The following is a 21,993-nucleotide window of genomic DNA, read 5'->3' as shown; positions in this document are numbered from 1 at the left end:
GACTCTTTGTACCGCTTAACACGCTCAGTTGTGACTTTTTGAGTGCCTCTCTGATACAGCATTTAAGCTGATATGTAACAGGCAAGTCTGCATATTGATCTGTTAAGTGTTTGCAGGTAATAGAATGTCAAGTAGGCAGAGAATATCTGTTGCTCTGTCCAGTTAAGCAACAGTCACTGCATTGATTAAATTGAAAGTGTATGGTGAAAGGTTCAAGTGGTAAACTTTATTGTCAGAAACAAGGACACAGACTTTCGGTAGAAAGTGCACACATGGGATAGTCTTTAACACTCACGGCATACACGAATAGGATGGCTACTCGTACCGACACAAGGTTTACACAAAAGGCAGTTTTACACAAACAGCATGACACACTCATCATCCTAAAATAACAGGTAAAGCACAAACGATAAACCTGCACAGTTTCCCCAAAACTGTCCCAAAACATCCCATGCGCTAAGCATTATGGGGGTTTAACCCAACCAACACACATACATAAGCCTACTACACAGCTATGTATCAGCTAGCTACCATTACAATCAGCACCAACTTATCTACACCCAAGCTGGGTTTGAGATTGCATACTGAAAAAAAAACTTTAACTAAGAGCCTATCTATACCTTGTCTCCTGTCATTTAGAAACAATATGCTGTCTGTGTGTGTGGACTAGTTTAGTCATGATAAAACGGATTTGGCGTGACATTTCTTGCGTGGGTGTGAGAGCGAGACTGATGCTGACCGCATAAGAGTTGGCAACCCTGAATGCTGTCATGCAGGACACCTGTAGGAGTTTATGATTACCCCCCTCCAAAACAAATAGTGTGGAGCAGTGGTGGGAAAGCTATATCCATGGAGCTGTGAGGGAAAGTTCCAGCTTAGATGTGGTGCTGTTAATCAACACGGGAAGCTTATGACAACCTTATGGAGAGAGAGGCCTGCGTGACAGGAAACAGATCAAACTGACTGGCACTACTGAAAGAGAATAAGTAGTGAAGTAGAAGTAGGCTATAGTGATTCAACTTCTTCACTCAAGTAAAAGTAACAAAAATACTCTGAAGTGTACTTCAAGTAGGTAAAAGAGAAAAACAAATCTTATTAGCCTATTTAAAACACCATTTTACCAGTTGTTTATGTTAAAAGAAGCAGACTGTAGCCTACAATGGTATATAACAACTAACTCCTTACTGTAACTATTTAATTGTCCCTATACATTGCCTAAAAAAAAAAAGAAAAAACAAGCACGGTTGTTGCCTAATACCAAGCCAGTGATGAACTTGCAGAGAAACACCTTGACATTTGTAGAGGAAATTAGCTCCAGTTCCAAACATTCTGTTTGAGGTAAGCTCGATGGCAAAATAGGCCTAGCATGAAAATGTCCAAGATTTTTTGTAAGATGGAAAAGCAAACAAAGGATATGTTTTGATGTCTGACTGTACATATTCTGATGAAGCACTAAATGTAACGAATGTGTTTTCCGCTGCAGGAAGTTGGGATACAAACTATGTCCTTTTGTTGTGTCTCTTCCCCTTAACATTGTAAAATAGCCATGTAACAGCATTTTTTGCCTTGAAAAACAAAAAAACTAAAAACGAGGAACAAAATTCTTTGACCACGGTCTCTATGTATTTGCTGAATTCTTCAAAATAGGGCAAAAATGGATTTGACAACTGCCCCTGTTTCGGGCGCTGCACAGCCCCCTGTGAGACCCGTTGCGTGCTTGCCCCCACAGCCTTTTTTATCTCACTCAGGATGTTTCCTCGGTTCATCCTCACATTTTCTGCAGCCAGATCTGCCAGGTGATTGATCTTTGTTTTGTCTCGGTAGGTCGACTGGAAGGTTTTATATTCCTTCCTTTCCTGTTTGATTTCTGCTTCACCTGTAGATGGAGACAGAGAGTGTGTGAAATGGTAAGTAAGCCTTAATAAGGGGGTGGCTCTTCGCCACAGCGAGCCACAACTCAGTCTGAAAGGAACTTCTTTGGGAAATTGGGTTATCTGGCATCTACCACTATAGAGATGGGAGGACACGTGCCATTATCTGCTCTCTCTGTGACCATTAACCCAGTCTGTCACCATTAGAAGTACACTAGTTAGCCTTTAGAAAGCTCCCTTACAGTACTATTAAATGTATTACTATTCACACTCTTGAATCTTTTCAACTTTTATTGCTTTACAAATGAAAACCTAGGAGTATGGCAGGGATGATATGAGGAGATTCAAATTTATTTTAATCCACTTTTGTATGCTATCTTTGTGTTTTTATTATGATTATCATTGTATTTTTTCCTTTGAAAAAGAGGGAAGGAACAAATACAATGAAAGAAAAAAAAAACAACCAAACAATAAATACGTTTTTCAATAATGCATGGGGATGATCCAAAAGAGAAAAAATAGCCTGACGTTTTCATACTCAAAATTGTGGTCAGAATTTGAGTCTGATACAGCTCCATTGGGCTTTGATTATGGAGCATGTTTCAACCAAAACAGGAAAAAAAATGCCTCTTCACTCAATTGGATAGACCGACAACCAATCAGAGCAGCATCTTTGTCGTAAACAAATTCAACAAGCCCACTTTGGTGATGTGATTAATTATGCTATACTGTTGATCATTTGTCCATCAACCCCGCCCTGACAATTTGATTGGTCCGAACAGCTCTGGTTCGACCATAGGACTCATCAGACCAAAGAACTTTCAGTAATACTTTACTTGACGGGTTCGTTCATAACACATTCATAACAGCTGTCATGAACTGCTCATGAAGCATTCATGACTGTTTCATGAAGCATGACTCAACATTCATACCAACCCTTTCATGAATGTGACAAGACAAAACGTCAAAAACTTGTCAAAATAAAAGTCCAAGTAAAGTGTTACCGAACTTTCTTCCATTTGACCTTTGAGTCTCCCACATGCCTTTCAGTGTGTGATTTGGATTGTTGCATGGAAGTGTATGCCTAAGTAAAGAACACAATTACTTACTTTTGCAGTTGTCCATGTTAAAGAGGGGAATGTGGATTACAGTTGGTTTGCCTCTTTCTTCAAAAACATAGTAGGATTTTGGGCGCTTAGGGTCCAATTGTGTAAAGTCCACCTTGGGGAACGGGTGGCCGTTCTTGTCTGCATAATCACTGGCCACCCTCAGTGTCTGAGTATGGAACAACACAATAATGATTGGGATACTTTATTAAGTTTTAACATGGTATTTTACAATTACAAGGCAAATCAAATATACTGTATATGTAGTATTTTTGAGAAGTTCTTACATTTTTCAAGTGCTCCTGTTTCGTCACAGATTCCCAACATGCATGAAAGTCTCATCTAATCGCTGATTCCCATCTAATCAATCTAGTTCACATTTCCCCTCATTATCAAACAGTTGTGATTAAAGGAATAGTTTGGTCTAACAACAACTTACAATCTTTTTAGTTAATATAATGAGTGTAAACAGTTGCTCGGGATGTTAAAAGCATTAACATCATCTGGATAGGACCATCTCTAGGCTTTCCCCGAGAAATGGCAGTGTTCTCACCCAGGTTGGCCTACGATCAAATGCTTGACCTTTTCGGAAAGCTGAGACACAGTAGTTGATTTTCATATGAAGGAGGGCACAACCATGCCTCATGTTCATAGCTCTTTGGTTATGCCCAACTTCTTCTAATTCATCAAAACCAAGACAAAAGTGGATTGAATGTCTCCTTTTCAATTTTGAATTTTGAATTTATAACTATGTGTTAGCCTATGGCAGGCTACACGACTGTTGTAGGCTAGCCTACCACTCTGCCTTGCCTACAATTCTGCCTACCACTCAAGTTGTAAACAAACGGTGACGTGAAAATATGATGCAAAACCTTAATACCCTTTTTACCCTTTTTACCCTGTACACAACATTTAAAAATATGTTCTCTTATCTGTAGGGACCCCCTCCACAGTATTGCAGAAGGATACAACTATTTTGAGCCTTATCAATGGTTTGAAATAGCAATTTAGTTTTGAAGTTACAAATTTGCCCAAGACTATCGCAATATGCTATTCCATCACATATTCATATATGTATATATATATATATATATATATATATATATATACACATATAATATATACATATTCTGGTCTTACAAAACTACTCAAATTAACGTCTTTAGCTTTCCCAATGACAGTTTACTAGACCCAGCATTGTTGTTAGAGCAAACTTTTCCCTTAACATCTACTTAAGTTGTTTAGATGAAATGGGATGACTGTGTATTTTCACCTCAAATGGGTCTCCATCACTGAAATCAAAGGATATGATGAGATCTATGTCTCTGGCTGCTCTCAGGGCTGACGGATATGGAGAGTTTAGATAGAGTCCTGCATCTATCAGATGCATCTGTTCTTTTTGAATCATGTCCTCAGGTACGTCATGACCTTCATGTCCAGCAACATTCACCACCAAAGATAAAATATTCATTTTATTAAGACAAAGGTAATTTGTTTGCATTGTACAAACTTTTAAGTAAAGCAGTGTCACCTTGAAATTTGTAGAGGAAATTAGCTACAGTTCCAAAATTCCAGTCAGTCAACAACGGCATCACACATCTCATCACCCACCACACTGAAAACAAATGACATTTGTGTCAGTATCTGAAAACGGTACCCTTCAATTTCAGACATCATAATTATTTCAGAATTTAAATATCTAAGTGCGTTGTGCAAACATGCAATATTTGTACACTGTACCGGTACACTAAAAACAACAAACCATTATACAAATGCCCCCATATACTGAAGGACTTTGAAAATATGTTTGAAGAATTAGAGTCTGACACCATCTCACATGTGAAGACTCGTATTTGCAAGGCATTCAATGTGCCATGCAGTGCGTTAATACCGCCCCACCAAACATAACTGTTATGCTACACAGAAATGTGAATGGGTCAGTGCACAGACAAGGAAGTTCTGAGTGGGCCTGCATGAATTCTGCTACCACACTCTTAAAACGAGTGTGTTGTCCCTATCTGGACAAGAAGAGGTGTTAAAAGATTGTCCTTGTTGTGAGACAGTACTGACACAGTATGTTGCGTGTTATCTGAAAGATAACTTGCTGTTGCATATGGTTTTGTGTGCAACCAGATTCTTTCTGCTGAGACACACTTACTCGTCGTCAAAATATCAGCATGTTAAGTATGCCTATACTTTCTTAGTTAAACATATTTAAATGAAAGCTCTTACCATCACTAGCCATGCCTTTAATTTGAGAATCATGGCCCCACTTGTCTACTGAGGCTACCAGTTCATCAGTGATGCTGTCCACATGTTTCTCTCTCTCTTGATCAGTCATGTCTCCCCAGCTCTGATGCTCTTCTACGCGCTTCAGTGTGGGGCTGAAATCTCCCCAGCTCGCTAGATGGCAGTAAAACATCTAGTAAAACATCTTTCCATAACTACAAAACCGAAATGAAAATAAGAATGTCAAACCCGATCATCCTGTCATTTTAATTACAGATTAAGTGTGCCTCAGTGGCATTTGGTACAATGCAAGAAGGTACAAGAAGGTGTCATTTCTTTTGAGAACTGCCGTTCTCTATTGTGTGTGAGAGCAGGACTCAAACCCATACTGATCAGTTGATGTGTAAATGATTGGTTGGTAGAAGTGTGAAACACAAAATACTATAGCCTACCTCCAAGGAGACGTCTCAGGTTGTTCAACTGAGAGAGGCTGTTCTCTGGGTCTGCATGGTTCTTCATCAAGTCAGCCAGTATGTATACAATGTCAATCTTCCCTTAAAAAAAAGAAACAAAAAAATGTTTAGAAAGATGTTTGATGTTTTAGGCCATGCAGTATTGTAGCAGTTGTAAAAGAAGACCATCGAAGGCATTTACCTGGATTTGCAGCAGTCTCTATCACTGTAAAAAAATATATATACCAAATGAAATATATAGATTAATATAATAAATATATGGAAAAAAAGAAAAATATGAAAAAGGTGTGGCGTGCTGAACAAAACCGGCGATGTAACGTACCAGGACTAATGGAGCCGATCCAGTCCCACAAAGCGTCTCTCATGTATGCTTTGATTTGGTCAAAATCTCCCATAGCAGATCCACAGATTCCTGCAAAGATCAGGGTTGCCATTAGATATTGATGCATTTAGAGAGCATGCTTATCCTGGATGCACACTGCCTGTTTGTCTGTCTGTCTGACTGTCTGTCTGTCTGTCTGTCCCCCTCTCTCTCTCTCTCTCTCTCTCTCTCTCTCTCTCTCTCTCTCTCTCGCTCTCCCTCTCACAAACACACAGGCACACACACACACACACACACACACACACACACACACACACACACACACACACACGCAAATTGAAGCAAACAATTGTTAGCAAGGTTAGGTATTGTACATGTAGGTCTATTATCAGTTTACAACTGGAGATGATAGATAGATAGATACGTTATTGATCCCCAAGGGGAAATTCAAGGTCCCAGCAGCTTAAGCAGATGAAGTAAAAAAAAAAATGGCCTAATTGTAACTGTCATTTAGAACATAAGAAGCTGCCATTGTGTCTAGCTCTTATCCTGCATTGGGGATGTTATAGCAAAAGATAACCTTGCAATTGAACCATGTCTATTGGCTTCCTCTTCACAGGCTGACCAGGTTTCATTATCCCTTCCTCAAAGTCCTCCTTCAGCAGTGACGTCTTCACGTAAGCTCCAGGCTCTAGGAAGCCAACCTCGTGGGGGCTGAACTCAAACCACATGTCTGTTCGGGGAGAAGAGTTTTGAAGTTTAGTAAACTGTCCAGCCAGCAGCCTACACCATAAATAACCGGGTGTGATTTGTTTCATACTGATGACTTGCAATATTGAGCAGTGACTTTTTTTTGGGGGGGGGGGGTTTTGCTCTTACATGGGTATTGAAACACAATTCTGTAATTTTCTGTCAGCTTTGTTTTGCACCTTTTTGCTGGTCCTTGTCGAAGCAGTGCTTTTCAACGGCACTGTAGAGTGGGTACAGACTGGCCCCATTTCCATCTTGGTCTAGAGGTCTAGACTCCTGCGCCAGCTAAAAGGGAACAATACATCTGATAATATCACATGGATATCACCATTCCATTACATCAATGGCATCTTATGCAAGGTTTCTACCTTGAAGCAGCACTGAACAAGATTTGCTCTTGGGGTCCCCCTACAGTTCAGAAGTGCAATGGTAAACAAACTAAATAAGATTGTTGTAATCTTTTGCAACAAAATATAGACACATACACTACCGTTCAAAAGTTTGGGGTCACCCAGAAAATTTTGTGTTTTCCACGAAAAGTCACACTTATTTACCACCATGAGTTGTAAAATGAATAGAAGATATAGTCAAGACATTGACAAGGTTGGAAATAATGATTTTTATTTGAAATAATATTTTTTTTCCTTCAAACTTTGCTTTCGTCAAAGAATCCTCCATTTGCAGCAATTACAGCATTGCAGACCTTGGCCATTCTAGCTGTTAATTTGTTGAGGTAATCAGGAGAAATTTCACCCCATGCTTCTAGAAGCCCCTCCCACAAGTTGGATTGGCTGGATGGACACTTCTTGCGTACCATACGGTCAAGCTGCTCCCACAACAGCTCAATGGGGTTTAGATCTGGTGACTGCGCTGGCCACTCCATTACAGATAGAATACCAGCTGCCTGCTTCTTCTCTAAATAGTTCTTGCACAACTTGGAGGTGTGCTTTGGGTCATTGTCCTGTTGTAGGATGAAATTGGCTCCAATCAAGCGCTGTCCACAGGGTATGGCATGGCGTTGCAAAATGGAGTGATAGCCTTCCTTATTCAGAATCCCTTTAACCCTGAACAAATCTCCCACCTTACCAGCACCAAAGCAACCCCAGACCATCACGTTACCCCCACCATGCTTGACAGATGGCGTCAGGCACTCTTCCAGCATCTTTTCAGTTGTTCTGCGTCTCACAAATGTTCTTCTGTGTGATCCAAACACCTCAAACTTCGATTCGTCCGTCCATAATACTTTTTTCCAATCTTCCTCTGTCCAATGTCTGTGTTCTTTTGCCCATATTAATCTTTTTCTTTTATTGGCCAGTCTTAGATATGGCTTTTTCTTTGCCACTCTGCCCTGAAGGCCAGCATCCCGGAGTCGCCTCTTCACTGTAGATGTTGACACTGGCGTTGTGCGGGTACTATTTAATGAAGCTGCCAGTTGAGGACCTGTGAGGCGTCTATTTCTCAAACTAGAGACTCTAATGTACTTATCTTCTTGCTCAGTTGTGCAGCGGGGCCTCCCACTTCTCTTTCTACTCTGGTTAGAGCCTGTTTGTGCTGTTCTCTGAAGGGAGTAGTACACACCGTTGTAGGAAATCTTCAGTTTCTTGGCAATTTCTCGCATTGGAATAGCCTTCATTTCTAAGGACAAGAATAGACTGCTGAGTTTCACATGAAAGTTCTCTTTTTCTGGCCATTTTGAGCATTTAATCATCCCCACAAATGTGATGCTCCAGATACTCAACTAGCTCAAAGGAAGGTCAGTTTTATAGCTTCTCTAACCAGCTAAACTGTTTTCAGCTGTGCTAACATAATTGCACAAGGGTTTTCTAATCATCCATTAGCCTTCTGACCCAATGAGCAAACACATTGTACCATTAGAACACTGGAGTGATAGTTGCTGGAAATGGGCCTCTATACACCTATGTAGATATTGCAAATGTCTGCAGATATTGCAGACATTTGCAGCTAGAATAGTCATTTACATTAGCAATGTATAGATTAGTTTAAACTTAGATTAGTTTAAAGCACTGTTTAAAAAAAACAGTGTTTTTCTTTCAAAAATAAGGAAATTTCTAAGTGACCCCAAACTTTTGAGCGGTAGTGTATATCAGTGTCTCATTACATTATTGGCATGGGAGAGGGGGGGGGGGTATATATTGTTATGTGTGTACCGTTTGAGAAGCACTAATTAATGAATTAATGAATTAATTAGGTTTAGAATGAAGAAGCAACACATTGCTATAATCATTGATTTCCAGTGTACCAAAGATGGTGGTATACTGTACTTTTCAGTTGCTTCTTTTTTCTGTTGATTTTTAATTTTTATTTGATTTGGTCTAATATTGCAAATGGTTGGTTGGGGAAGATTGTGACACACATATCTTGAATTATATATAAACATAGTAATAGGCCTACATGTAAACCTATATATAAAAACATGTCAACACAAACAACAGCAGGGAAGTGTGATTGTGGTTAATTACAGCAATCATTCCTTTATGCTTAGTGCTCTAAGTGTGCTTTTTGACTGAATGTAGGATCACTTTACAAAAACAACAATTTCATATAGTACTGTATGTCTACTCACAGATACACCCTTTATTCTGCAAGTCAGCACCCCCCACACATCAGTGAGGGAAAAATCTCCCTCTGCGTATCTCTGCTTCATCCACTGGACGCCATCATGGAAGGTGACACCCTCCCCCTCAGACATGCTCAACAGTGCTTTATTTGTAGCCTCCTCTGCATGCTGTGTCCACTGCGGGTCTTGATACAATGAGGACATGCACCTGTAGTTTCAATTACACATGGTGGACATAACACAGCAAAAGTGTCAGGTCAAAGTCAGTTCTGTATCGCAGTGCTATTGTAGATTGTGTGGTGATGCATTTGGTCTTTGGTCTGCTGATTAATCTTCATTGGCACTAGCTGCTAATATTGAATGACACAAGATCAGAAGGCTCATTTGACTTCATGCATCACTGCTTTCACAAATCTGGCTGAACATGCTGCCTGCATGACTTAACACAATGCATGTTTGCACAGAGCAAAAGTGCAAATCGAGGGCTGAGAACCAAAGGGGCATAAGTGACATTTTGGTCAAAATTGAGTTATATGTCACCTGAAAGCTCTTGATGAGCTCTCTTAGCTGACAAAATTATGGAAGTAAAATATCTCTAAATATATTTAACAAAAACCAAAGGTCTTAAACTGTGAACATATAGAAGCAGTTAGATTTGTTTTTGTTCTCCTGTAAAGTAGTGAAATGTCCCTTGCGCCCCTTCGGTTCTCAGCCCTCAAAATGAGCTTTGGATCTATGGTCAACCAATGGCAGCTTCAGTATTCTGCCTCAAACTGCTGTCCTTTATGACCTCAAACTGCTGTCCTTTATGACTTCATTCGGGTAATGACCACAGACATATATACTGTACATACACACGTATATATATCTATGGTAATGACACAATGGGGTCAGGGCAATTCTTCATAAAAATGCAGTCAGGCTTCTTAACGTGTCAGCTGCAGCAGCCATACCAGATGAATAGTGTTTGGAAAGGTAGAGGAGAAGTTTACCTTTAAGCCATTTTAAGGCCATGAGGGATTTCATGAATAGAAACTTCTGAACGTTTACTTTAGAGGAACGGAGAAGATATTTGGCTCTTACACTCTAATACGATAGTTGTCATGGTTATTTTGCTTTTAGATTACATTATACAACATTTTACCTGTGGTCCTTGAGTTTGTCAAATAAACAGATACTGACCATGTGGATCCAGACACTCCGGCCACATACTGCATGCAGTCTAGGAGATGTTCTCTTCCCAACTGCCGCATAACACCAAGGAAGCCGATGTGGGCCCTTTGTCCACCCCCAGAACCCAACAGTGCCACATGAGGAACGTTGTTCTGGGAAGGAACACATAGTGTCAAAGCAGAATTCAACAAAAAAATATATTATGTCTATGATTCCTTTGTAATTATATGATCATGATTGGTCTCAAAGATATATTTTTGACAGTAGAAATGCTATTCCACTTTTATCCACATTTTTATCGCTCACAGTATTCTCAAGACTTGAAGACCCCTCCTGATTAATCTATGAATACTGATGAATGCAATGGTATGTCACCTCAGGACAATGAATGCCATGTCTTTTCAGTGCATCCTGCGTTTTCATTTGTCTTTTCTTAACGAAATCCATCTCGGGGGGGCTGAGGCCATCTCTTAAAGAAGAGTTGTGGAGGTTAGAAGTTGAATTTTAAAAGTGGTTCATTAGATTAAAGTGTAGCCTACCCATCCATGCTACTTTGACACAAGACAGAACATTCTAGCTGCAAATGGACAGTGGCAGCATTGTCTGGCACTCGGAGCCAATTCTTTACTATTCACTCATGTTGTTGTCAGCTGCAGCTTATAATACATTATTGAGATACAGAAATGTTCAGACTACAGCGCCCCCTATCGGGCAATTTGTACAAAACTGGGCATGCATCCAAAGGTTGTCATAGTGACCCTATGAGCAGTGTTGAATGTTGGGGGGACATGGATGAAGCAAACCAAAGCATATTATGATTAAGGCCTTGATAATGATATTAACAGGACTGTGTTGACAACATACATAGAGGTGCACATTTCATGACACTGACACAGAAAGCTTTCCAAAATACAAAACTGCAATATTTTGTTACTTATTAGCTTAGCGTAGCTAGCGTAGCAGTCATATACTGTAGTGATTGTCATTTTTTTTTTCTCCGGTCATCTACTTCTTGAATTTTTGGTCAACAATTCCCAAAAAACTGTAACACCGGGGCACATGAAACTTGGTTGGCATGTAGCCCCAGTACAGAAAAATTATGTTTGGTCCCTGGGGGCCACTCTACCCCCGTACAAAATAATTTACAAAGCCCTAATGTTTTGCTGTTTTATACCTTTCTAAGACTATTACAAAAAAGAAAAAAAAAACAATCTGCTGGCTGTAACGTACCTGATCTCCACGGACATGTCTGCAGACCTGCTAAGGAGAAAAATATTAGGGATCAGTATCATTGGTCATTGACTTCTATAAATTATTGCATCAAAGCATATATTGGAGAATTTATTTTTTCTCAATATGAATGCAACTAATTATTTCAACACTATACAACTAACACTGAGTATGATACACAGTTGCCAAATATGATCAGGCATTTGGGTAAAACTTACCTTGCTCAAAATTCTACCTTTGTAATAGAAGAGGAGTCAACAGAATATGTCTGTTGCGTAAACTGTTGTCTGACATACAACACCAGCAACTGGTTCATCACAAATGCTGAGGTGATATTTTGTGCCATGAGATGGGAGGAGATGTGTCTGATGTAACTGGTTGGTCTTGATTCTAAGAAAGTCATGTTGATAATAAAGGAAAACCCATCTTGTAATCCAAAACAAGTGCGCCTGCAGAATGAATTAAAGATCTAAGAAAGTATTTGTACATTTGTGTGTCAGAATCAATGTATTATGTTTGCATCTGTAAATGTTACCTTTGTGTTTCTGCGTGTTTATTACTGTGATTCAGGAGAGCAAAAATAAAAAGGAAAATCCTGAAATGCCTGCCACTCAAGTCCAACTCTTGCCTGAGGTAAACCAGACATCAGTTTTCCTGCTATAACTAAACTTGAGTAGCAGGTTTGTTTGAATTACTTTCCTTGTAGAATCCCCTTCTACATTCCACAGTGGGGAGAAGTGCACCTCGTCTAAGTTACAATTATACTTCCTCATTAGTAGCATACTTTAGGTAGAAGACATTATTCACATCAACTTGAACTTCAAGATACATAACCTTATGATTTTCTTGTTCAGTTGCACATTGGACTTAACTTAGAAACCTCAGACACAACTATTTTACAAAACACTAAATAATTGACTTCCTAACTGTGTTCAGATTGTGTGAAATGAAAAAGCCCATATGAATTTAGAGCAGTGATGCATACCGGTAGTCTTTTTTTTCAACACTGACAAACCTGCCATGTTTTTAATGGCACACACAATCTGATGATTAAACTCCTGTGGTCTTAATGCTTTCCTCTCAATATCTCACCAGACCTCATGTCATGCATTCCATTGAGTCGTGGAGGGGAGGAAGATTACACTTATTTCCTTGCACATGCCAAATTAAGGAGGAGTGTGAAAGGAGTGAACGAGATGATGGTTTGTCATTTATAAAAAGTTTTTTCCTGTTCAAATAGCTTCAGGCAGTTCAACTGAAATGTCAGAGGAAACTTCATGCAGGCAATGCAGGCAATGATTCAAACCAGTCTCAATAAGACACTTGCCAATTATACATCTTGATAATGTATGTCAATAATGTCATGTGTTTAGTGAACCTCACAAATCAAATCAAATCAGAATTTGAGTAGTGATGACCATAATGTGGTGTAGCCTATGCTTCATACTATATTCAGCATTGGGTGAAGCAACTGTTACAATACTATGGAATACTAACAACTATGCACTAACTACAATACTATGGAATACTATACTGTAGCTATAAGTTCTTCAAGTTTTCAATCATATTTTTCAACTACAATTGCGTGCCAGAGCCAGACTCAAGAGTGCAGCAGGTATGTAGCCCCTCTATCTCTATTGTAGCAGAGGAGTGATACGGTGAAGTTGAATATTTCCTATAGAAGAGCTCTACTATGGAATGTTTTTTTGTGACGAAATGAAATAAATAAATAAAAAAAAACCTTTTATTTAAATAAAACTTTTATTTATTTATTTCCACGTTTATTTATTTATTTAATTTTGTCACAAAAAAAACATTCCATATACACCTTTGTACTGCTGGGGAAATTAATCTATCTTACAATCTCATACAGTCTGCAATTGGATCCAAATAACATTTACACTATTTTAAGCATTGTCATTATTGTTGCAATTACTTCAATGGTCAATTTGGACAAAAAGTGTATGCCCTTAATGCATTGCATTCAACATAAAGTGTAACAGTCTTTAGATATTTCTTTCTCTAGGTTTGAACCTTGCATTCGTAATGTCAGACATGAGACACACTTTTTTTTTTCTCCGTCTGATTATGTAGAGTGTGGATGGCAGCCGCCCCAGTGGTTCATAGCACCTAGCTGTAGGTATGAGCACCTAGCTGTAAGTTACTCCCATTCACCCACTGTAGCCTATCACATTTAGCACCCCCCCCCCCAAAAAAAAATAAAAAAAAAATAAAATAAAAAAAACAAATATATATATACACCTCTGGCCAAAAATGCATAAAATAAGAGACCACTGCACAGTGACATTCAACATTAAAATACCACTACAAAGTTGAATATGACGGCCAAATCATTCGAATGTCACTCATCAGCAACCATAGCTGACATTAGAATGTGAGGTGGATGTGCAGCGGAGTCTTATTTTTTTTTCCACAGCTGTATTCACATGTGTATGTTATGTTATGTGTGTGTGTGTGTGTGTGTGTGTGTGTGTGTGTGTGTGTGTTTCAGCATGTAAGGAGCCCACGCCATTGAGGGTCATCAAAGCCAGAGAGACATGATGATCTTGCTTTACTGCTCTGATGAGAATGATGTTTTTGCTAACTGCTTATGTTCTTACACAAATGTTATTAGGCTTATTCATCTTTCAAAATGAGCAAGCAAAAATGCCCTTTGCAAATGTAATTTGAAATCTCGATGAGGAAATCTGTGTGTATGTGTGTGTGTGTCCTCAGCTCCTAAGGGTGTCAGTAATCCAGGTGAATGTAAAGATTAAAATGAAACTGTAAAATGAGGCTCGGATGTGGGCGTTTTTGGTGACGCTTGCAGTCTCCACTCAAAAAGGAGGGACAATAAAGGGGCAGGGCAAAGTAGTTTTCACCAACGTCGTCTCTCTGGATACTAGTACGAGTTCTGAAACCCTTGGACTTCATTTACGCAACACCGTCGCAAAAATAATTGAAAATGTCCGGCAGAGGCAAAGGAGGCAAAGGTCTTGGAAAGGGAGGCGCAAAGCGTCACCGCAAAGTTCTTCGTGATAACATCCAGGGAATCACCAAGCCTGCAATCAGGCGTCTGGCTCGCCGTGGTGGTGTGAAGCGTATCTCTGGTCTCATCTACGAGGAGACCCGTGGTGTGTTGAAGGTTTTCCTGGAAAACGTGATTCGCGACGCCGTCACCTACACCGAGCACGCCAAGAGAAAGACCGTGACCGCCATGGACGTCGTCTATGCCCTGAAACGCCAGGGTCGTACTCTGTACGGTTTTGGTGGATAAGGATCAGTTCTATCTTCGAATGAATCTAAAGGCTCTTTTAAGAGCCACCCAATTCCCTGTAAAATGTAGTATTCCTGAATATTTAAATGCGCCATTTGAATTCATTTTTGGATTCCAATGGCAATACCTAGTGTAGGCTACGATTCGTGAATTTAATGAATGTCCTTATGTTGTTTCCCAGTATGGAAACTCCTACACTAAACTCTCATAAGATGCGAGGTTGTGCGTGCGTCAAAGAATGACACCAGTGTGAAAATAGGGTTCAGACATGAAGCAAAAAACAAAAAAGGCAAATGTCCTATAAAGAAAATAAAACGCATGTTTGCTCCATGTCAAATAGTCATATGAATCAAATACGGCTTAAAAATAAATCTAAGGGGTTTCTTGTGTTTTACTGTAGCCCTAGAAAATGTAGCCCTGTAAATGCGTGTTTTATAAGATGTTTGCCAACAAATTGCAGTACAAACAGCTCAGTTAGGACACATTGAAGCACACGTTAATTATGATTTGGGAAGTGCGCCTAAATGACTACGAAAACTGTAATCATGAATTGCGACGCTAAATGTAAAGTTATTTGGCAAAGCCTACATTTCGAAGGATTCAGAAGAAAAGTGCGGGAAGAGAACAACAGGTGATGTAAACTGATGATTTGTGGGCGGTGCTGACCTTCGCTCACTGACTGCCCCCTTCGATTCAAAATGACCAACTGTCTGTGGGTATTTGGTTTTGGAGGCATTCTTGTCGCTGGTGCGTGAAGTGACGCATTCCTTTATTTGCATATAAGGTAGAATATATAGCAGGTAACTTCAATAGTAAGTTACTCTCTCTTGATTATCAGAGATATCAACATGCCAGATCCAGCAAAGCCTGCACCCAAGAAGGGCTCCAAGAAAGCCGTGACCAAGACGGCGGGCAAAGGAGGCAAGAAACGCAGAAAGTCCAGGAAGGAAAGCTACGCCATCTATGTCTACAAAGTCTTGAAGCAGGTCCACCCTGATACCGGTATCTCATCTAAGGCGATGGGTATCATGAATTCTTTCGTGAATGACATCTTCGAGCGCATCGCTGGAGAGTCTTCCCGCTTGGCTCACTACAACAAGCGCTCCACCATCTCTTCCAGGGAGATCCAGACCGCAGTGCGTCTGCTTCTGCCTGGTGAGCTGGCTAAGCACGCCGTGTCCGAGGGAACAAAGGCCGTCACCAAGTACACCAGCTCTAAGTAAAGTGTTCAATACGCTTCACCACCCAAAGGCTCTTTTAAGAGCCACCCACATTATCTTTGAAAAGTAGTTCCAACATAATCACACCTAGTTTTATAAACGATTGTATTGCTGCAAATTTCTTCGTCAAAGATTTTTTTCAGAATATAAGCTAAATGGGACTTTTGAAGGTACCGCAATGTGGTCTAGCCTATGTTGTGTCCGCTCACAAACGTTTGCAACTACCAGCCCGATATACTGTAGATGATTGTACAAGCTTGTAAGTAAACGGATTTAGTGTTCTCCATGACAATCTGGATGAACTTGACGATGCAGGCTCGGGAATTTGGATTCAATTTGGCAGATTGCGTTACAGGGGTGGTTACTGTTCTCGTTCTATGGAACATTAAATGACATTTACCCCAAACTACTTTTACCTAGCCCTTGTTTGTTGGTTAGTTAATCTGTAGATGTAAATAAACTAACCAATAGAGTAGGCCTACAGATGCTATTTGTTAGGCTACCTCTAGGTTTATGGAAATCGTTTGGCTTTACAGGACTTATTGAGGCGCTCTAGAACGTATGCCTCTAAGAATGATCTGTTCACAGTCGTCACAGAACTCCAGCATGCGTCATAATGGTGTGTTCACAGATGTCATCCTCAAAATTCTGCTTTGCTTCACTTGTAACCAAATAGTCTAGCACTCTGTGATCTTTGCTTGTAACTTCCCAGTTAGATGATTACACAGATTACACACACTTGGGTTTTTTTTGTATTGTATTAGATTTTTAATTTATTTTTTTTAAGTAGGAATTTTCCTAATGGATTCCCAACGTATTAGAGAGGAGCTGAATCGTCTCCATGCCCAAAATCAGGACATGAAGCACATAATGCAGCAGCTCCTCAGGGAAAACCTGGAGCGGATGCAGTGCACCAGCTCCCAGACCTGCTTCCCGGCATGCGTGAGTTCCCTGTCTAATCTAATAGTACAATAATGCCCAAGCTCTTATGTGAATTTAATAACCCATATTCTCTGGAGCCAGTTCAACGTTTTGATAAATGATTCTTGAAATGTAAGAAGTGAACTACCAGTTGACCTAGTGACCTAATCAAAGTTCAAATGTGGTTTAGTAAAGAATAGTAAAGTTTGAGATTGTCAGGTTTACCATATTTCTATACTACAGCTTTGGCCCAGTCTAGCTGTTAATCAATTATAGAAATATCATGGGTTACAAGATAGTAACTTTCAGGTTAGGCTCATATACAAAACTCTGTGTGTGTGTTCATGTCTTGGCGGTAGGGGTGGATGGGTAAAGTGTGTGTGTGTGTGTGTGTGTGTGTGTGTTTGTGTGTGTGTGTGTGTGTGTGTGTGTGTGTGTGTGTGTGTGTGTGTGTGTGTGTGTGTGTGTGTGTGTGTGTGTGTGTGTGTGTGTGTGTGTGTGTGTGTGTTCATGTCTTGGCGATAGGGTGCGGATGGGTAAAGTGAGGTGGCCATGTTTGACATGTTTCCTCCTCCCTGTTCACAGTTTCAGCATCAGCTGTTTCACCCTCACCATCTCCATCCTCATGTTGCGCCCGTGACGCTGCCAGAGCACAGTCCCGCAATGCTCTGCGGCTCTCTCCAGCCCCTCAGAGCCGGCGTAGCGTCTGGTCAGCGTGACCTGTTGCCCTCCATCACCCCTGCGTGTGCCCAGCAGCAGCAGTCCTGCCCCTCATTCCCCTCTCTGCCCGCGGTGGCCCAGGGCCAGGACCCGGTCCTGATGCAGCGGTTGCTAGGTGACAGGCGACTGTCTGCAATTCCGCAACGACGTGATCCGCGTCCCCTAGGCAGGAAGAGTTTGGCCGGCGTCGATCGCGCTCACCCACTGATGCCGCTCCATCACAATAGAGTGCCGAGTGGCGTTGCCAATGGCAGCATGGCGCCTGCTCCACCTGTCACCGCCAAGGCAACGGGCGAAAGTCAAAGCAACAAGCCGAAGCAGATCAAGGCCAGGCGCTGTATCAGAACTGTCCGAGATGCTGCCCTGAAAACCAGCAGTCACCAGGACAACATGAGCAACAGTGACCAAAACAATGGCAACAGTTGTCAACCGCCGGTTGCAGGAGAGCAGGATACGGAGTGTGTGCTGGACCCCCACGACTTCTTCCAGATCCCCGAGAACCTCCGACTGGAGGCCCTGCATGTTGCTGAGGAGATCAGACTCGCAGGTCTCCGCAGTAACAGTGTCCTCAGTGGCAATGCCAGCGCTTCAGACCGTGCAGGCAGTTCTGTGGGCAGCCTCAGCCCTGTGGACCTCAGGACCCCGTCGGCACTGCGCGCCCTTCCCTTCCTCAACACCCCCACTCCACCCATTGCCCATGCTGTCCCCGCCCCCCCACAGACAGCCAAGCACCAGGCAACCGATCAGAGCCGGTTCGTCAGTAGACTGCCCCGCTTCAAAAAGAAGACAGCTTCACTTAGTGTGGCCACTGCTGTGACAGGTGAGCAGTGAAGTTAGATATCCCTAACCTTTGTAAACAAACACACTCACTAACACACACTGATCGTATTGTCTGATAGAGCTTTGGTTGCAACACAAGAATAGGACTTAATTACACTTGAGTGTAGACCTGAGGAGCACATGCAGACCATCTCATACAATCTTGACAACATAACATTACTTAAGCATCAGTGAGTAGCATAACTTGCCATGGAAGTGTAGTGAGACAAACCCATTTGACCTTTGACCTCCCAGAGCAAAAGTCCGTGGAGTGTCTGGCAGTGAAAGAGGAAGTGAAGGCGTGTAAGGAGGTAAAGAAGAAGAGAGTGATAGTGGAGAAACAACCCAGCAACACCCAGCAGACCAGGGAGCTCCCAGAGCTGGCCAAACTGGCCCCTGTGTCCTGCCCCGAGGAGGCCATCCTGCAGGCCTTTACACTGCTCAGAGACGAGGACTGGTGGGAGTATAGATCAAATAGGCTAAGCTAACACATTAGATGATAGGCTTTTATCTATAATAGCCTGTGTTAACATAGGCCTATATTTACTTATAGATTTCCCGCTAAGACAAGATACAGTCTTAAACAATGACATATTGGTGTTCAACAAGTGTCTTTTATTAAAGACAGCCTACCCTATGCAAGGTCTTCACACTTTAGAGCTGTGAGACTGCTAAAGTCAAGTTTATGCTCCTCTGAGTTGTGTGTGTTGTTGATTCTGCAGGCAGCAGAAGATCGAGGGTCTGACCTCCATCAGGTCACTCTCTCAGCACCACGCTGAGGTGCTGCTGCCCAGGCTGCATGACGTGTGTCTGGCCGTCTACGACGAGGTCAGAGGCGCTCTGCTGGAAAACAAGCTGGAGCTTATGTTGAATAAGTTCTGTTTCAGACTAGAGAATGTGTATTCAGATGACTTAGTTGTGCTGCGCACTTTCAATAAGCTTACTCATCTTGGAGCCACTGTAATGTATGATAATGTTCATGGCCTGGACTCACTTTTGTAAACAATACTGTATGACAACACCGATGTAACTTTCTTTGTGTTCTATATGTTTTGAGATAGCTTGTAACATTTTGTCATTCTACCTTTCTCAACGCCCCAAGGTGAAGAACCTGCGCTCTATGGTGTCCCGTGCTGCTATGATCACGCTGGCCCACCTGCACGCTCACCTGGGGCGAGGTATGGATACAGAGGCCGAGGGCACAGCCCAGACGCTGCTCCCTAAAGCTGGAGAGGCCAGCGGCTTCATCAGGGAGGACATGGAGCTGGCACTGGGGTACATGGTGCACAACGTCACCCCCTCTCGCAGCATGAACGCCCTCATCAACACAGGACTCAGGTGAGGAGGAAAGAGAGAACCCTGACGAGCCTTTACTTCAGACCTTCTGAAGTTTATTGGTTCTCTGTGGTACTGCTGATACAAATGGTTCTGCTAGGTTCTCTCTTTCGCCTGATTACTCACCTGACTCTCAGGACTCTGTGGTTCTTTGTCTCTTCTGGTTCTCTGGCTTACTCATTTTGTGCTTCTCTTGGTTTGTGTCAATGGTTCTCTGCTTTTTAGGCACCGTAACGCGGCCGTGAGGAAGACCGCTGCACACTTCCTGGAGAGACTGGCGGAGGTCATGGGGGCATCTCGCGTCCTATCTGGCAAAAAGGACCTGACTGACCGCTTCGTCCGCTCCATCAGCTGCCTGGCCCTCGATAGTGCACAGGAAGTCCGGTGGGAGTGCTACTTCTTGTTTGTTTCTAAACAACCACTCAGCTGTTCTGTCCTTCTATGCACCACCACCTGTCTATGCTTTGTGTATAACATTGCACTTTTCTGCTCTCTTGCACTTCTGCCTGTTTGCCTGTTGAGGTGTCCACGACCATGGCAACCTTGACAGGGACAACAAGGAGGCGGACATTCCCAGCCACATTCCCCCTCCGGACAATTTCACTCCTTTATTACTACACTCTACACTACTCTTTTTAAAAAAAAAAAAAAAATGTCCTAGCATTGTTGTGAGAATAGCTTTAAACAGCTTAAAATGTTGTCCACTTTGTCAGTCACTTTGGCTAAAAAGCGTCAGCCAATGTAGCCTAATGGTTAAACGCAAACTGCATTTCGTTTTGTACTTGTACTCTGCACAGTGACAACAAAGTTGAATCCAATCTAATTGAAGTATTTTGTGTCTGAAACAGGACCCATGCCCGTAACACCTTGGCATTCTTGGCTTCCCATCCTGACCTTATGAAAATGGTAGACAAGTTTGTCCCTCAGAGAGATCAAGACACTATCAGGGACATCATCAGGAAATGCCAAAAAAAGTAAGTGTGCGGCATTTAAAGGACACCATTAACACAGCAGTTATCTACAATTGTCAGAAATAAGCCAACATCTTTACTTATTATCTACTTATCTCAGAGAATACAGAGGGAAATGTCTTAGTAATGTGTCGTTTTGCCCCCCTCCCCCTGCAGAAATATTCATTGAGGACAACATCCAAGTTGGAAGGACGGAATAATTAATACTGGTCACACACCACAACACTGTTCCATCACCTTGTTACAAATTGTGATCAAGAAAATCAGAAGATGTGCCTTAAGCAAAGCAATCCACCATCCCTACATAGCCGGTGATCCAAAGGATTTCTGGGCAGCAACATGGAATCATCAGCCCACCAGCAGCATTCCAGCAGACTGCCAGCAAGACTGCTCCCCTGCAGTATAGGGATCAGTATCATTGGTCATTGACTTCTATAAATTATTGCATCAAAGCATATATCGAAACATTTATTTCTTATAAATATGAATGCCACTAATTATTTCAACACTATACAACTAACATTGAGTATGAGACACAGTGGCCATATATGCATAGTTTAGGTACTGAAACTTCAAAATCCTTGTAATAGAAGAGTATATGAACAGAATATGTCTGTTGCTCTGTGTTGTCTGACATACAACACCAGCGACTGCTTCATCACAAATGCTGAGGCGAGATTATGTGCCATGAGATGGGAGGAGATGTGTTTGATGTAACTGGTTGGTCTTGATTCTTAGAAAGTGATAATTATGTAAACCCACCATGTAATCCAAAACAAGTGTGCCCGCAGAATAAATTAAAGAAAAATATTTGTACATTTGTATGTAAGAATGAATGTCATGTTGCATCTGTAATGTTACCCGTGTGTTTCCCGGTGTTTATTACTGTGATTCAGGAGAGCAAAAAATAAAATGAAAAACCCTGCAAGCCTGAAATGCAGGTAAACCACAAACTAGTTTTTCCATGTTCCATGTTTCAATTGAGAATCCAAAATAAA

The 21,993-nt window shown here is 41.5% G+C and overlaps 3 protein-coding genes across 4 annotated transcripts; 2 read left to right on the top strand and 1 right to left on the bottom strand.

Moving 5' to 3' along the window:
* Positions 1 to 2,972: 2,972 nt before the first annotated feature.
* Positions 2,973 to 11,254, bottom strand: LOC134078745 (cytosolic phospholipase A2 gamma-like). Its single transcript, XM_062534877.1, has 7 exons — positions 11,225 to 11,254; positions 10,512 to 10,654; positions 9,375 to 9,537; positions 6,931 to 7,036; positions 6,627 to 6,734; positions 4,251 to 4,405; positions 2,973 to 3,146 (listed from the first exon to the last, which is right to left on the bottom strand). Exons 1-7 carry the CDS (start codon positions 11,252 to 11,254, stop codon positions 2,973 to 2,975), a joined length of 879 nt encoding a protein of 292 aa, XP_062390861.1.
* Positions 11,255 to 14,684: 3,430 nt separating this feature from the next.
* Positions 14,685 to 15,022, top strand: LOC134091963 (histone H4). The gene has a single exon (XM_062544730.1). The coding sequence runs from the start codon at positions 14,698 to 14,700 to the stop codon at positions 15,007 to 15,009; it is 312 nt and encodes a 103-aa protein (XP_062400714.1). The 5' UTR covers positions 14,685 to 14,697; the 3' UTR covers positions 15,010 to 15,022.
* Positions 15,023 to 15,850: 828 nt separating this feature from the next.
* LOC134090737 (uncharacterized) lies at positions 15,851 to 21,450 on the top strand. 2 transcript variants are annotated; one of them, XM_062544277.1, is made up of 9 exons: positions 15,851 to 16,228; positions 17,051 to 17,171; positions 17,736 to 18,690; positions 18,945 to 19,146; positions 19,412 to 19,517; positions 19,792 to 20,027; positions 20,250 to 20,408; positions 20,873 to 20,998; positions 21,152 to 21,450. In XM_062544277.1, exons 1-9 carry the CDS (start codon positions 15,858 to 15,860, stop codon positions 21,162 to 21,164), a joined length of 2,289 nt encoding a protein of 762 aa, XP_062400261.1. In that variant the 5' UTR covers positions 15,851 to 15,857; the 3' UTR covers positions 21,165 to 21,450. The 2 variants fall into 2 exon arrangements, with proteins under 2 accessions (XP_062400261.1, XP_062400262.1); XM_062544278.1 differs by lacking the exons at positions 18,945 to 19,146; positions 19,792 to 20,027; positions 20,250 to 20,408; positions 20,873 to 20,998; positions 21,152 to 21,450 and having other exon boundaries at positions 19,412 to 19,508.
* The last annotated feature ends 543 nt before the right edge of the window (positions 21,451 to 21,993 follow it).

The sequence above is a fragment of the Sardina pilchardus genome, chromosome 1 (assembly GCF_963854185.1).
Source record: "Sardina pilchardus chromosome 1, fSarPil1.1, whole genome shotgun sequence".
NCBI classification, from domain to species: Eukaryota; Metazoa; Chordata; class Actinopteri; order Clupeiformes; family Clupeidae; genus Sardina; species Sardina pilchardus.
The sequence above is the reverse complement of the archived record's forward strand: the minus strand, read 5'-3'. Positions and strand labels throughout refer to the sequence as shown.

Bases quoted from the DNA above. Each gene is read 5' to 3' on its own strand.
- LOC134078745 (XM_062534877.1), bottom strand. From the start codon at position 11,254: ATGACAACCTTTGGATGCATGCCCAGTTTT. The intron at 10,655-11,224 runs GTACAAATTGCC...GTTCCTTCCCAG, and splicing joins TTGGATGCATGCCCAGTTTT to AACAACGTTCCTCATGTGGC. The intron at 7,037-9,374 runs GTGTGGGGGGTG...GTTCCCTTTTAG, and splicing joins GAGATTTTTCCCTCACTGAT to CTGGCGCAGGAGTCTAGACC.
- LOC134091963 (XM_062544730.1), top strand. From the start codon at position 14,698: ATGTCCGGCAGAGGCAAAGGAGGCAAAGGTCTTGGAAAGGGAGGCGCA.
- LOC134090737 (XM_062544277.1), top strand. From the start codon at position 15,858: ATGCCAGATCCAGCAAAGCCTGCACCCAAGAAGGGCTCCAAGAAAGCC. The intron at 20,028-20,249 runs GTGAGGAGGAAA...TCTGCTTTTTAG, and splicing joins CTCATCAACACAGGACTCAG to GCACCGTAACGCGGCCGTGA. The intron at 20,409-20,872 runs GTGGGAGTGCTA...TGTCTGAAACAG, and splicing joins GATAGTGCACAGGAAGTCCG to GACCCATGCCCGTAACACCT.